The sequence below is a fragment of the Oncorhynchus kisutch genome, linkage group LG22, assembly GCF_002021735.2.
Source record: "Oncorhynchus kisutch isolate 150728-3 linkage group LG22, Okis_V2, whole genome shotgun sequence".
NCBI lineage: Eukaryota > Metazoa > Chordata > Actinopteri > Salmoniformes > Salmonidae > Oncorhynchus > Oncorhynchus kisutch.
In genome coordinates, this window is record NC_034195.2 from 3,759,608 (window position 1) to 3,776,535 (window position 16,928).

Consider the following 16,928-nt stretch of genomic DNA (forward strand, 5'->3'; position numbering starts at 1 on the left):
TGTTAGTTAGTTCTTCCGTGGTCGAGATGCCGTGCTAGCACTGGGAGCGTTGCCAAGCAACCTCCTATCGTCTATATATCTCTTTTCTATCTCTCCTCTCTTCTATTTGCCCTCTCTTCTATCTTCCTCTCGCTCTCTCTCGCTCTTCAATCTCTCCTCTATGCTCCATCTGCACGGCTCTCTACCCCTCCCCTAGCCTGGAGCTAGCTAGCTGTGTTGCTAGGCTGAGAGGTCCTTGCGGAATAACAATCCCTCCTTTCCCCTCTTCTCCTACCCTCCCTGTGCGGGGGCGATATGTCATAGTAGGGGTTAAAGGTTGTTGAGTAGATCATGGCCCCCGTCCACGGACACTGCTGACTGACTGGCTGCTGACCAGAGCGCTCTCTTTCTATTTTGTCTGTCTCTCTTTCTGTCACCCACCAAGTCCCCACTATTCTACTGGACAGGACTGAATGTTTCTTGTTTCTCTCGCTCTCCGTCTCTCTCACGCACGCTTTTTCTCTCTCCCACCTCTCTCTCACACATACACACACAAATTCTTTCTCTTTCTCTCTCGCATAGTCTTTCATCCCCTCTCCCACTCCTTACACACATGCTGCCTTTCTTTCTCTCTGTCTCCATCTCTTCCCCTCTCTCTTCCTCCTTTCCTCTCTGTGTTGTACATGGTTGTCAGTGTGTGTGTGTGTGTATGGTGAATGGTCCATCCATGGGTTGCAGGCGTTGGGTCACTTAGTTGGGTTGTTTTATTTAAAAACTGCTGGGTTATTGATGCTGTGTGCTGAGTTATTGACTGCTGGGTTATTGATGCTGGGTGCTGAGTGATTGACTGCTGGGTTATTGCGATAAGATCCAGCGGGTCAGCTCAGAAGACCGGAGGTGTGGCTTAGTATGAGCGTTGCTTTCAGATAGTTAGTTATTTTTGGCCACCCGTGAGAGTCATTCCGGTTAATTTGCTCTGTTGGATTGTTATCACATGTTAAGGTTGAACGCTGACACTTTTGAAGCTTTGAAAAGGCTTACACCAGTGTATGAGTTCTCCAAAAACCTATGCATATCCCAATGTATTGATATTTTTTTATTTTTTTATTAGGATCACCATTATATGTTGCGAAAGCAGCAGCTACTCTTCCTTTCGGTCCACACAAAATATGAAACATGACATAATACAGAATATAGGCAGTTCAAGGACAGAACTATATACCTTTAAAACATCACACATAGCCTGCAAATAGGTTCCGGATCCCTCCGGTACCATCACACATAGCCTGCATATTAGCAAATAGGTTCCGGATCCCTCCGGTACCATCACACATAGCCTGCATATTAGCAAATAGGTTCCGGATCCCTCCGGTACCATCACACATAGCCTGCATATTAGCAAATAGGTTCCGGATCCCTCCGGTACCATCACACACAGCCTGCATATTAGCAAATAGGTTCCGGATCCCTCCGGTACCATCACACACAGCCTGCATATTAGTAAATAGGTTCTGGATCCCTCCGGTACCATCACACACAGCCTGCATATTAGAAAATAGGTTCCGGATCCCTCCGGTACCATCACACACAGCCTGCATATTAGTAAATAGGTTCCGGATCCCTCCGGTACCATTGCTCGTTCCGTGCACCAGTTTCGGAAGGTCTACGTCACCGGCCTCTAGGCACTGAACTGTGTCATTACGCACACCTGGTTCCAATTCCTCACTGACTGTATTTGTATAAATGTGCCCTTTGTTTCACCATTGGACTGCCGATTATTGTTCCAATGTCCTTTGGTTGTGTGAGTACCTGTGCCTTGTTGTTTTGGCTTTCGTGCCACTTGTATTGTGCAGACGATTACGGGTCTCGTCCCGTGTATTTATTCAAGGTGCTCCTCGCTCTTTTGTTTGGGTTTCAACCCTGTGTTTTGTGTACATGTTTGTTTGGTCTTCGTCCCCGTGCCTTTACACGGCACGCTGTAATTTGGGTCAACAAAAAACCCTATTACGCATTCCTGCGCCTGTCTCCCGATCCCTTTATACCAACGTGAAAAAATACACACAAAATATCTAGGTCAAATAGGGAACAGGGGTCGTGAGGTGTTGCTTTAAATGTTGGTTTTTTAAAACAAGAATTGCTGTTCACTTGAGAAATCTGAGATGTTCCGTGCAATCATGGCTCTATATAATACTGTACGTTTTCTTGAATTTGGGGACTGTGAAAAGACCCCTGGTGGCATGTCTGGTGGGGTAAGTGTGTGTGTCAGAGCTGTGCGTAAGTGGACTATGCTAACAATTTGGAATTTTCAACACCTTAATGTTTCTTATAAAAATAAGTGATGCAGTTAGTCTCTCCTCTACTTTTGGCCAAGAGAGACTGGCAGGCATAGTATTAATATTAGACCTGTGATTACAGTGAAGATCAAGACATGCCGCTCTGTTCTGGGCCAGTTTAAGCTTTTCTAGGTCCTTCTTTGCAGCACCTGACCATATGACTGGGCAATAATCAAGATAAGATCAAACTAGAGCCTGCAGGACTTGCACTTCTGGAGTGTGGCATCAACAAAGTTGAGCATCTCTTTATCACGGACAGACCTCTCCCAATCTTTACAACCATTGAATCAATATGTTTTGACCATGACAGTTTACAATACAAGTAAAACCAAGTAATTTAGTCTCAACTTGCTTCAGCTGAGGTCTAGAATAATTTGTACCAAATACAATGGTCTTAGTTTAAGAGATGTTCAGGACTAGTTTATTACTAGCCACCCATTCCAAAACTGACTGCAACTCTTTGTTTAGGAATGCAGTGATTCCACTATCTGTGGTTGCTGACGCATATAGGGTTGAATCATCAGCATACATAGACAGACGGGCTTTGTTTAATGCCAGGTCATTAGTAAAAAATCAAATAGAGAAGAGTAAAGGGTGTGGACTTACAGTTTGTAATATTTCTGAAAGTCTCTTTTAGGACATCCACCCCATCTTGGGAGAATAGTAAACGGTTCTTAAGTTCTTTAAGGTCCTGGACCTCTCTGGTCAAATCCATCAGTGTTTGGACAAAGCTCTTTGAAGCTATTTTCAACTGCTTATAGCAACTGCTTATAGCAACTGCTTGTAGAACCCTCTTTGTTTGCTTAAAATGTCCTTCACTTGTGTTAGAGAAACACTGTCCTCCAATGTTATTCCTACCGGATTTGGTTTCGGATGGCTACCGCTGGTACTCCACGTAGACAGGGCAGGTTGCAGGGCAGATGGAAACAGCAACAAACAGCAGAGATTTAGACAGCCACAAGGCTTTGTTCAAGCGTTCAGGAAACCTTTGCTAGCTTGATAGCTAGTTAGCAGCTAGGCTAGCTGCTACGCCAAGCAGCTCTTCAGACTTTTGGTTGGCCTCGTCATGGGATCCAAATTCAAAAGCTAGCTGGTAATCAAACTTTTTTTTAATAAACACTTCTTCAGAGACGTTCAAAACAACAAACCGAGCTCTCCTTCGTTCAGCGTTCTGCACGTGTCACCTCTAATTAAGGTGATGTAACCGGGTGGATCAGTCAGAAAGCCGTGCCCCTAATAGGCCACACCTCCTGAAAATAACTTATTGTCCCAGTCTGTATTAGATAGAATGTCGCGGCCCTGCCTTCCAGTGGGCAAAACAACCCGTGGTTACTTCGGTCGCCTTTTTCAAACGCAATTTCCTTGTCGTGTGCTTGTTTTAGTCAATTATGAAACTACATTTTAAGAAAAGTACAACATGTCTAAAGATTACTTTTTCAACATTGCCTGCTCTCGAGCGTTCTCACTGCTTTGAAAAACGTAATATTGTAGTGCTCCCTTTTTGCCCCTTTTCATGACGGTGCTAGCAGCCACGTGAGTGCTAGTTAGCTAGCCAAGACCAACGACACAAACGGACTCTAGCCACAGCTACAAGTAGCGAGTGGAGTTGCAAATGGACTATACTTGTCAAGTTAAATGTCTTCCCTTTAATGAAATGTTTTCTACACCCATCCAGTAGCTAGGTGTAGCCTACTTGGACACTGGGGCCCCACATTTCCCACTCTCCCATGCCTAATAGCCTGAAGCCACAGGGCTCTTCTCTCAGGCTTCATTTCCCCACGTGGAAGCATTGCAAACCGTAACTCGTAGGTCGGGATTTTTGACCTGCTTGGTTGAAAAAAAATTAAGACAGCAGCTTATCGGCATGTTTTGTATGACTAAAAGTTGACGACGAAGTTGGCTTTTTTACAATGGGGGTCAATAATGTTAAAAAAAGGACATAATGTTTTCCCCAATTTGTGGGCGTGGTGAAGGGGAATTCCTTGTTATTACGTGAATAGGGACATATGGATGAATTTTTTTTTTAAGACCCAGCTACTGGGTCAACCTAACTGGGCCTCCCGAGTGGCGCAGCGGTCTAAGGCACTGCATTGCTGTGCTAGAGGCATCACTACAGACCTGGGTTCCGCAACCAGGAGACCCATGAGGCGGCGCACAATTGGCCCAGCGCTGTCCAGGTTAGGGGTTTGGCCCGGCTAGGATGTCCTTGTCCCGTTGCGCTCTAGCGACTCCTTGTAGCGAGCCGAGCGCATGCACGCTGACATCGGTCGCCAGCTGGACGGCGTTTCCTCCGACACGTTGGTGCGACTGGCTTCCGGGTTAAAGTGAGCAGTGTGTGAAGAAGCAGCGCGGCTTGACGGGGTCGCGGCTTGACGGGGTCGTGTTTCGGAGGACTCACGGCTCTCAATCAAATACAATTTGATTTGACAAGACTAACTACCAATTGGATATCATGAAATTAGGGAGAAAAAGGGGTAGATTTTTTATTTTTTTTATTAAAATGAAACATCAACAACCGATGGTTAAATTAACCCATGTTTGGGTAATCTACAACCACCCAACATGCTGGGTTATTCACGCAACCCAACTGGCAGGTACTGCAGTGTGTATGCTCACATGTATATGCATGAAGTGTGTGTGTGTGTGTGTGTGTGTCAGCTGACAGTCTTGACAGTAGCGGGGGTGGTGGTGGGAGTGAAAGTGATTATGTGTGATAGATGAGAGGAGGCAGCCCATCAAGTTTGTAGAGGGTTCTCTGTGATAAATGACGCACACACAGGGACACACACACACACACACACAGGCTGTTCATCTGTGCCCAGACCTGCTCTGTGAATCCCCCCCCCCCCCCCTCGGCTTAATTTATCTCAGCCTCTCCGTTTCCTGTTTCACGAGACGCCACAAAAGAGACCCTGCACCCACCACAACAAACACACACACAGTTTAAATTATACCATGCGTACTAGTCCGTATATAAAGCGCCTGTCTATTGTTGTGATCTCACCTGCTAGTCTTGACGATAGCTCCCTCAGATCTCAGGACAGATTGAGCCCAGTGGATGATCCAGAGCCCTTGTGAAGTCTTAAAATAACATTTTATATCCATGTTTAGTACTCCAGCTATTTTTATATGCGAGGTGAGTCTGCACATAAGACTGTAAATGCAAAAAATACTGCGCACACTTGACATTGAGATAATGGGACTGATGGCTGATGTGGTTTGTTTTATGTTGCTCTGACAGCAGCCCAGAGTCTGGTATACGTGATGGAAACATGGAAGACAATAGGTTACTGTGTGGTGTCAATCATCACCATGTCAAGTTTCCAAACTTCTCAGGATGAATCTGTCTTGTAACCCTTTTACACCCAAAGTTTTAAAACATCTTCTACTTCATATTCAACATCTCCAGCACCACCTCAGCATCAACGTGAAAATTGTTTCTATATTTTGTTGTGAAAAAAAGGTAGAGGAAAATATGTGTTTCCAATGACATCATCGGTGTGCATCATGTGATTTTTTTTTTAACCAATTATAATTGGTTGATGATGTCATTGGAAACACTTTTCTTCTATATATTTTTACTACAAAAATGGTGACATTTTCCCTTTAAGGTTTCATCTCCTTAAAGTTAGTGGCAGCTCAGTTGCCACTAGTTTAGTGTTACAAAGCACTTCATTTATAGCCATCCACATGAAAAGGGACTCTATTGACCTTCTCTCGCTTTTTTTCCCTCTTTGCTTCTCTCCTCAGACACCATGGATCTCCTGAGGCCTGCTCCAGTGGCAGTGGCTGCTCTCCTCCATTGACTTCCTCTGCTCTCCTCTTCCTCTTCCTCCACCGATACTCCCTCTCTCCACTCATCCACCCCCCCCCCCTCGACGCCACCCCTCCCCCGTCCATCCACCCATCCTCTTGCGACCCCTCGTTGTGGCATCATGGCGGGGGAGAAGGGACCAGCCAGGCGGAGCGCCATGGACATAAAGCGCCTGGCAGGGTTGATCCAGAGGGGGGCGGGGCGCCTGCTGGTGATTGACAGCAGGACCTTCTCGGAGTACAACGCGTCCCACATACAGGGGGCGGTCAACGTGTGCTGCTCCAAGCTGGTGAAGCGGCGACTGCAGCAAGACAAGGTGTCCGTCACCGAGCTACTGCAGCCCAATGGCAAGGTCAAGGTAGGTCAAGGGGTCAGGGGTTAGAGGGGTCCCCATTTATTGTCCTTCAAGAAGAAATGTGATCAACAGTTCACCAGGTATGATGGTCATGCTGGCCAAGGGTCTGCCCACGGTGTATTATTTTATGTCTATGTTCTAGGACAGTGTTTCCCAACCCTGGTCCTCAAGTACCCCAAACACTACACATGTTTACTGTAACCCTGGACAAGCACACCTGATTCAACTTGTCAACTAATCATCAGGCCCTTAATGAGCTGAATGAGGTGCGTTTTGTCCAGGGCTACAATGAAAATGTGTACTGTTGGAGATAGTCGAGGACCAGGAAACACTGTTCTAGGAGTCCAGTACCAGACATCCATTAATGTTCTCAGATGCTGCTCCGGTAGGAGTCTGTTACGTGCTGTTCTGTGTTGTGTGGTTAGTCTGGATCTCTCTGGCGAGCGTCTTCTCTGCCCTGGATCTCTGGGTGCTATATTTGGCTGGCGGGCAGTTGTACTGTAGGTTTTATTGCTTATTAGTGGCCCTGAAACTGGATCCTCCCTTTTTCCATGACTTCTGCTCCCAATACGACAGCCCCCCCCCCCCCGTAGCACGGCCATGGCATGCGACATAGCTCCTGTATTTTTAGTCACTGTGTGAAACTGGAGAAACTCAGCGAAGAATCCCAAGTGTGTATGATGTGTGTCTGCCTGTTTGTGTGTGTGTGTGTGTGTGCTCTATCCAGGGGTTTTACCTGACACATACAATTTGTCACATACTTAGGAAACAAAAGGTAGACTAACAGTGAAACGTATACGCACTGGCCCTTCCCAACAACGCACAGGGACAAAATGAAAAGATTTGGAGAAAAAAAGGAATCCATCACAACAGAGCTGTGGAAATTCCATCCTCCTTCCTACAGCGGCACCAAGACAAACACAGTGCTGTAGTGGCATAGTTTGAATGTAATCCAACCAAAAATGCCAAAGAACACGGCCAGAGCATTGCTTCTGCGATGCTATTGGAGCCAGATGACACATTGCCCTTTAGTATCATGAAGACGGAAACATTTGGTGGGATTTCCTTTTTAGGTGTGACACAGGCAGTTTGAGTGGTAGCTCATAAAAAACAGTGGTCTACTTCCTGATGTGAACCACCTGACCCTGGATGCCTGACCTAGCATGTATGAGTGTGTCTCGTGCTCCCTCTCGTTCTCTCTTTCCCTTCCTTAGCAGGTTATATTAATGCTTTAATCACCTGGAGTCACTCTCTCCAACGCAGCCTGTAAATGTAAATTAACTGTGAAAATTAGAGGTGTCTGACATGAGTGGAAGCAGCATCGCCTTAGACCTCCAGTCAACTTAATTAAAATATGCTTTATTTTCAATACTTCTGGATGTCATTGTTCCCTGGGATTGAAAGACACCCTTAGCTTGACATACTCTCTCTCTCTTTCTTTCTTTCTCTCTCTCTCCCTCTCTCTTTCTCTCTCTCTCCCTTTCTCTCTCTCACTCTCTCTTTCTCTCTCTCTCCCTCTCTCTCTCTCTCTCTCCCTCTTTCTTTCTCTCTCTCTCTCTCTCTCTCTCCCTCTTTCTTTCTCTCTCTCTCTCTCTCTCTCTCTCTCTCTCTCTCTCTCTCTCTCCCTCTTTCTCTCTCTCTCTCCCTCTTTCTTTCTCTCTCTCTCTCTCTCTCTCCCTCTTTCTCTCTCTCTCTCCCTCTTTCTTTCTCTCTCTCTCCCTCTTTCTTTCTTTCTCTCTCTCTCTCTCTCTCTCTCTTTCTCTCTCTCTCTCTCTCTCATTCTCAGATTCAAATATGCTTCATTGGCATACTGCCAATGCTCAGGCTTACAAGCCGGTAGGTTAGAGCCATTATTATCCTGAGCAGGATGTTGTTGCGCAACCCTTCTTTTAATAGACCAATGGCTAAGGTCCTCCAGTCAGTGTGTAGAGACCTTGGTCTGGTTGGGATGCTAGAAGTTGTAAACATTGTCATTTAATCTGACAAAGCCTCTTATAGAACTATTTTGTTATTGACAGTGACGATAAACTGAGTATACCAAATATTAGGAACACCTTCCTAATATTGAGTGCCCCCCCCCCCCCCCCCCCCTTTGTCTTGCCCATTCACCCTTTGAATGGCACACATACAAAATCCACGTCAAAATCCTTCTTTAACCCATCTCCTCCCCTTCATCTATACTGATTGATGTAGATTTCACAAGTGACATCCGTAAGAGATCATAGCGTTCACCTGGATTCACCTTATCAAATCAAATTTTATTAGTCACGTGCACCAAATTCAACAGGTGTAGACCTTACCTTGAAATGCTTACCTACGAGCCCCTAACCGACAATGCAGTTTAAAAAAATACGGATAAGAATAAGAGATAAAAGTGACAAGTAGTTAAAGAGCAGCAGTAAATAATAACAATATATACCAGGGGGTGCCGGTACAGAGTCAACGTGCGGGGGCACCAGTTAGTTGAGGTTGTATGCCTCTTGGACCATTGACAATTTTTAGGGCCTTCCTCTGGATGGCAGGAGGCCCCAGGGATGTACTACCCTCTGTAGCGCCTTGCGGTCAGAGGCCGAGCAGTTGCCATACCTGGCGGTGATACAAACAGTCAGGAAGCTCTCGATGGTGCAGCTGTAGAACCTTTTGAGGATCTGATTACCCATGACAAATCTTTTCAGTCTCCTGAGGGGGAATAGGCTTTGCCGTGCCCTCTTCACAACTGTCTTGGTGTGCTTAGACCATGTTAGTTTTAGGTGACGTGGACACCAAGGAACTTGAAGCTCTCAACCTGCTCCACTGCAGCCCCGTCGATGAGAATGGGGGCTTACTCGGTCCTCTTTTTCCTGGCACCACACAGTTCCTTTTTCAGTCCTCTTCATCTCCTTTGTCTTGATCACGTTGAGGGAGAGGTTGTTGTCCTGGCACCTCACGGCCAGGTCTCTGACCTCCTCCCTATAGGCTGTCTCGTTGTTGTCGTGATCAGGCCTACCACTGTTGTGTCATCTGCAAATGTAATGATGGTGTTGGGAGTCGTGCCTTGCCGTGCAGTCATGAGTAAATAGGGAGTACAGGAGGGGGCTGAGCACGCACCAATGAGGGGCCCCTGTGTTAAGGATCAGCGTGGCGAATGTGTTGTTACCTACCCTTACCACCTGGGGGTGGCCCGTCAGGAAGTCCAGGATGATGCCTATGTCATGGGAAGAGCAGGTGCTCTTAATGTTTGTATACTCAGTGTACATATGAAGTGGGTACAACAGTATGTAAACATGCGTCTGTAACTTTCCCACTCCATCATTATTCACTCTTTATTCAGGGTTATCCATAATCATGGTAGCATCCACATGAATGTAGAAGTGTTTAGAAACGTATTCTATTCTTTTCTACAATAAAAGGGACTCCAAAATGTCACAATAATACATGATGAATCATTCATTTCTAATGGGGTTGAGAGGCTGACAGGTCTCACAGTGGTAAGGCACCCTGTGGGGTGTCTCTCTTTCCTTCCCTCTCTCTCTCTCTCTCTCTCTCTCTCTGTCTCTGTCTCTGTCTCTCTCTCTGTCTCTCTCTCTGTCTCTGTCTCTCTCTCTGTCTCTCTCTGTCTCTCTCTGTCTGTCTCTGTCTCTGTCTCGTCTCTGTCTCTGTCTCTGTCTCTCTCTCTGTCTCTCTCTGTCTCTCTCTGTCTGTCTCTCTCTCTCTCTGTCTGTCTCTCTCTCTCTCTGTCTGTCTCTCTCTCTCTGTCTCTCTGTCTGTCTCTCTGTCTGTCTCTGTCTCTCTGTCTGTCTCTCTGTCTGTCTCTGTCTCTCTGTCTGTCTCTCTGTCTCTCTCTGTCTCTCTCTCTGTCTCTCTGTCTCTCTCTCTCTCTCTCTCTGTCTCTCTCTCACACACTCTGTCTCTCTGTCCTGGTGCCCCCCCCCCCGCCTCTATTTCATCATCTCTCTATCAACATCCCACTTTCCGCTCTTTCTCTGTTCCTCTTTTCTCTCTTTCTTCCCAGCATTGCCCTGTGGCTGGCTAGCTGTTGTTATTATCCCCCCCACAGTAAAGAGTATAATGCTGCCGATTTAATGGTAGGCTGGATAAAGCTGGAACTAGCCGGGTGAGAGGGAAGGTCCACACGGCCCCAGAGAGTCCTTTGTTATTGGCTAAGCATGACATCATCCCCCTTTGTGTGGCCACTGGCAGGCCGCGAGTTGGGCACGTGCAGACCGGCTGTGTGGTGTTAATGCAGGCTCCCGCCCAACCCACCACAAACACCCCCACACAGCCTGCCAAGGAAGCAAAGGACACCATAGTGGGTCTTTGTGGGATTGAATGTAGGAAGCTGAAGGGGGAGGGAGCGAGAGAGGGTGTAGTCATGGGTGGGCTACCTCCTGCCTGCATCCCATTGAGTCAAAATGGCAGGCGTCCCCCAAGGTTCTATGCTCGGCCCTTTCAGATTTCATCATCACAGGGTTAGGTTCAGTGAACTCTGTGTATGGACTGGAATCAAAATGGTCTCCCCTCCCTCCCTACATAACCCCCATGTAGTTCACTGGCAGGCTCTAGTAAACTAGGTCAGTTAAATACAGTAGGCTGTGTGTGACCGTATTTGTGTGTGGTGTGTGGGTGAACCTTGAGCTCCACAGCATCATGGCTCCCTAGTCAAAGACTGTTTTATGGTCAGGCTGGGTGGTTTCTTGACTTAAGCGACGCTAATCCCTCCACACTGCTCAATGTTGCTGAATGTGGTGTAAGAGTGAGCCTGGACCAGGGCGAGGCCTGACAGATGGCGTGGAGATTGACTAGCTCCAGTCAGGGCCATGGAGACACTTAGACCCGCCCTTTAGGGAAGCCACCATACTCTCCTGTTCTCTACTGTAGTACTATATTGTACTATGTAGACTGACAGACACAGTGTAGCTCAGACAATAAAAGTAAAGTCGCACATGCTCCTTTTTTGCCCCTCTCTCTCCAGTTCATCAGCTTTCAGTCTCTACTGACGACCCTTTACTGAGGTTCAGTTGTCACCGGTTAGTCTTTGATGGTAATTGGTCCATTTGGCCGAAGACTGGGTTCCGGCAGCACGTGTCCCATAAAGCCGTTTACTAAATAAGGATCTCCGTAACTTCTACTTAAGGTCCACCATATGCCACCTCCCAGCTAAGGATCCTGGGTAATGACTTAATGTAGTGCAATGCATCTTGTGTCACACAGAAGACACAGATGCGTTGTCGTGCCCTTACTAGACATGACAAATATCTTCCATAATTTGTCTTGAATATGGATACATTGACATGATGCGTATGATAAGTACCATATCCCGAACCATAGATGTGTGTTATATTTGCATTCACTCTAGGTAGTAGTGACTGAAAGTGGATTGTCAGTTCACGGTATCATTCTCATTTCAACCCGAGACTCCAGTATACAATAGGTTGCACAGGTGTCATATTCTGACCCGTTGATATGTTATTTCCAGGTAGTGGTGGTGACGGAGTAAGCGTACCAGAGGATAGTGTCGTACTGAAGTCCATCCAGGTACAGCAGTGTAGACATCGTTTTTAGGTCCATTTCCAGTTCTATTTAGGTTTACAGTAACATGCCTATTGCACCACTCAGGGTAACCCAGTGTGTGTCACAGCCATGTTGACCGTAAGAAGGGCACAGCAGGGTTTGGGGGATTTCCTTTAGGGCAGACGATTTAGTCAACCTTACATTTTAGCCCAGCCATGACTGACGCTGTGTTTTCATTCCCACAAGTGATGTCATCAAGTGGTGAGTCACGTGTCACACGGTGTGTGGTTTGTCACACGGTGAACCTGACCTGAACTGACTGACGAGAAACAGGATGTGTTGATGCTGGTAAAGCCTGGTTAAGACACACAACAACAGGGAGAGACTAAAGGGTCACTCCAGAACCAAAAGAGCTGGGAATGAAATGCACTCAGATGACCAGTTTATTAGGTACACCCATCTACTACCGGGTCAGAACCCCATTTGCCTCCAGAACAGCCTGAGTTCTTTGGGGCATGAAAACGTTGCTCAATTTGTAGCCAGGAAAACATTCCCCACACCATTACACCACCGCTACCAGCCTGTACCGTTGAAACCAGGCAGGACGGGGCCATGGACTCATGCTGTTCACACCCTGACTGCCCTCAGCATGACGCAACAGGAACTGGGATTCGTCGAACCAGGCAATGTTTTTCCACTCCTCAATTGTCCAGTGATGGTGATGCCGTGCCCACTGGAGTTGCTTCTTCTTGTTTCTAGTTGATAGGAGTGGAACCCGGTGTGGTCGTCTGCTGCAAGGACAAGGACCGACGAGTTGCTCGTTCCCGAGATGCCGTTCTGCACACCACTGTTGTACTGCGCTGTTATTTGTCTGTTTGTGGCCCGCCTGTTAGCTTGCATGATTCTTTTCACCCACGGGACTGCTGCTGATTGGATGTTTTTTTGTTTGTTGCACCATTCTTGGTCAACCTTACATACTGTCGGTGCGTGAAAAGTCCAGGAGGCCGCTCAAAGTCGCTCAGGTCACTTGTTTTGCCCAGCGTTCAATTGAACAGTAACTGACTGCCTTGATGTCTGTCTGCCCGCTTCATATAGCACGCCACGGTCACATTTTTACTCGTCTGTAGGGGCGAACCATTTTCTTGAACGAGGCCAACGTGGCCTGAGCGAGACGCACACAGTGAACGGCAGCGAAGGGAAAGGGGGGTATGGAGAAGAAGGTAGAGAATGACAGAGAAGGAGTGTGGGAGAGATGTGTTGTCCTGTGATGTGAAACATGGCCATGCTGGTGTGACAAGGTTGGCCCACGTGACCTCTTGAACTACAAGATGCACATGCCCCTTTTTATTGGACAGGTGTGTGTGTGTGTGTGTGTGTGTGTGTGTGTGTGTGTGTGTGTGTGTGTGTGTGTGTGTGTGTGTGTGTGTGTGTGTGTGTGTGTGTGAGAGAGAGAGATTGTGGGTGAGGGGCAGTGGGAAAGTCCCTTTATGGTGCCCATTCGTGGTGTACGGTCATCATCGGTCATTGGAGTGATTTGGGTCACTCGATCTGTCACACCCTCTCGCAGCAAATGATAGAGGGGACCTTTGCCCAAACACGTCTGAGCAAACACACACACGCACGCACGCACACACACACACACACACACACAGCAGTGCCAGCTGCCAGTGCCAATCAATGACATCATATCACCATTGAGTGTTATCTTTACTGACGGGCTGTATGTATCACACCCTGCTAGTGAACTCTGCTACAGCGCTTTGATGGTTAGAACCGTCACCCACCTGCAACAATCTACTGGGAATCGCATGGACAGATAATAACTGCCTGTGGGGACTGGGAGGCAACAGATCACTGAATTCCTGACCTCTGAGGTTTTCATGTCTGATAGTAGCACTGTGGTGATGTTGAGTGACCAACACACACACACTCAGCTCTGCGTGTGTGTGTGTGTGTGTGTGTGTGTGTGTGTGTGTGTGTGTGCATCTGCGTTTGGCATTCCAAGGTCCTCTCTGCAGCACCTAATCTCACGTTTCTCCTGCAACAATACACCCGTTTCTGCTCTATAGCGCTCCCGTCTTCTCTGCAACAATACACCTGTTTCTGCTCTATAGCGCTCCCATCTTCTCTGCAACAATACACCTGTTTCTGCTCTATAGCGCTCCCGTCTTCTCTGCAACAATACACCTGTTTCTGCTCTATAGCGCTCCCGTCTTCTCTGCAACAATACACCTGTTTCTGCTCTATAGCGCTCCCGTCTTCTCTGCAACAATACACCTGTTTCTGCTCTATAGCGCTCCCGTCTTCTCTGCAACAATACACCTGTTTCTGCTCTATAGTGCTCCCGTCTTCTCTGCAACAATACACCTGTTTCTGCTCTATAGCGCTCCCGTCTTCTCTGCAACAATACACCTGTTTCTGCTCTGTAGCGCTCCCGTCTTCTCTGCAACAATACACCTGTTTCTGCTCTATAGCGCTCCCGACTTCTCTGCAACAATACACCTGTTTCTGCTCTATAGCGCTCCCGTCTTCTCTGCAACAATACACCTGTTTCTGCTCTATAGCACTCAGACAGTTGCGTCTTCTCTGCAGTAGCAGTTGAAACCATTGCGTTTCTACCCAGAACATTTTAAGCTCCCACTGCGTGCCATTTCCCCCTACTTGCCTGTGTCATGTTTGTTGCTCATACAGTTATATTTGAAGCCAGACGTCTCGCTGTTGTACACAGATAGTACTTCAGCTGAGAGGGTGAGGTCTTAGAGTCACAGAGGGAAAAGGTTTTTTATCTTCTGTCGTACATTTTTTATGTTGCTCATTTCCCAGGCAATGTGAGGACACAGTCCTCTCTATTTCTCTGCTTCTCTCGTTCCCCCTCCCTCCTTATCTCTGCGGAGGTGGGAATGCAGACGACATGATTAGCCACTTTTCTCTATTTACATCCTGCTGTGATGCCAGCTCACTGTTGGCATTTTGACTTCCACGCTCGATCGTTTTTTTGCCTCTCTCTCTCTCTCTCTCTCTCTCTCTCTCTGTCTCTCTGTCTCTCTGTCTCTCTGTCTCTCTGTCTCTCTCTCTGTCTCTCTCTCTCTCTCTGTCTCTCTCTCCCGCGCTGTTTCTCTCTCTCTCTCTCTCTCTCTCTCTCTCTCTCTCTCTCGCTCTCTGTCTCTGTCTCTCTCTGTCTCTGTCTCTCACTCTCTGTCACGCCCTGACCTTAGAGATCCTTTTTATGTCTATTTGGTTTGGTCGGGGTGTGATTTGGGGTGGGTGTTCTATTATTTGTATTTCTATGTCTGGCCGGGTAGGGTTCTCAATCAGGGACAGCTGTCTATCGTTGTATTTCTATGTCTGGCCGGGTAGGGTTCTCAATCAGGGACAGCTGTCTATCGTTGTATTTCTATGTCTGGCCGGGTAGGGTTCTCAATCAGGGACAGCTGTCTATCGTTGTATTTCTATGTCTGGCCGGGTAGGGTTCTCAATCAGGGACAGCTGTCTATCGTTGTATTTCTATGTCTGGCCGGGTAGGGTTCTCAATCAGGGACAGCTGTCTATCGTTGTATTTCTATGTCTGGCCGGGTAGGGTTCTCAATCAGGGACAGCTGTCTATCGTTGTATTTCTATGTCTGGCCGGGTAGGGTTCTCAATCAGGGACAGCTGTCTATCGTTGTATTTCTATGTCTGGCCGGGTAGGGTTCTCAATCAGGGACAGCTGTCTATCGTTGTATTTCTATGTCTGGCCGGGTAGGGTTCTCAATCAGGGACAGCTGTCTATCGTTGTCTCTGATTGAGAACCATACTTAGGTGGCCCTTTGTCCCACCTGTCTTTGTGGGAAGTTGACTTTGTTTAAGGCACATAGCCTTTAGCTTCACGGTTTGGTTTGTAGTGTTTATTGTTTTGTTCGGGCGTCTTTTCTAATAAAAAGAAAATGTACGCTCACCACGCTGCACCTTGGTCCTCTTCTTTCAACGGCCATGACACACTCTCTCCCCCTCTCTTTCTCTTCTCCAACCTTTTATCTGTCTCTCCTTCTCTGTTATTCCTATGTAACACCTGCAGTGTTAGTGGTAGAACAGCAGTATAGTAGTGTAGTGCTGCAGCCTGCAGGCTGGCGAAGGTGAGGGACTGAGCTGGTTCGTATGCTGCAGTAGGTCGACTCCAGAGGTTATTAACCTCTGACAATGCAGTAATCATGCAGATACTGCTGTACTGTCTCCGTACCAGGGTTGGGCTCAAATCAGAATTTTGGAATTGACTCCCATTCAACTCATGGCTTGAAATTCTAATTGAATTGGCCACACCCCACAGGATGTAGAATAGGAATTTGAGTGACAGGAAGTAGAATTTCAGTGCAATTCAAAGAAATTCCACTCAGTCATAGAACATCAGTTTCATTGAGTCTGACAGGTCACACTTCCAGATACCAAAGAATACATCACTTTTAACCTTCATGCTTAGATTAGCCAATTATATTTCCACCAACCATTTCATTTGTTTGGCTTCTTTTAGAAGACCTCTCAGGGTCAACTTGACGGTTCAACTAATGCATTCTGGGAAATGTTGTATTTTCCCAATATTGAACAAAATGATTAATTAAATATAATAACTTAGTATATTTGCATACAGGTTTTGTTTTCCTTAATAATTAATTTTGTCCTGAAAATGAATTGTTTCAACAACATTTTATATTCATGTATATAACGACATGTTTTATGTACTATATGAATAGTTATATAGACTACACCTAATATGGAATAGAATAGGCATTTGAATTTCAGTGAGTTAAATTATATTTCCTTTCATTCAAATTACAATTCTGTATTCTGCTTACTACTTCAACTCAAATTCAATTCAAATTGAATAATTGAAATGTGAGGCATTCTCAGAAGAAGGAAGGTGGTCTAAGGGTGAAAGTGAAGATTTAAATCTTCTTGAATTAGGAATATTGTACAATTATCTGAA

The 16,928-nt window shown here is 46.6% G+C and overlaps 1 protein-coding gene across 2 annotated transcripts in view; it reads left to right on the forward strand.

Moving 5' to 3' along the window:
- The window catches only part of dusp8a (dual specificity phosphatase 8a), a 75,078-nt gene that overhangs the window by 6,137 nt on the left and 52,013 nt on the right, over window positions 1-16,928 (forward strand). For both annotated transcript variants that reach the window (XM_031801299.1, XM_031801300.1), the window contains exon 2: window positions 6,063-6,484. In XM_031801299.1, the coding sequence (XP_031657159.1) occupies window positions 6,248-6,484 (237 nt within the window). In that variant the 5' untranslated portion in view covers window positions 6,063-6,247. The remainder of the gene's footprint in view (window positions 1-6,062; window positions 6,485-16,928) is intronic.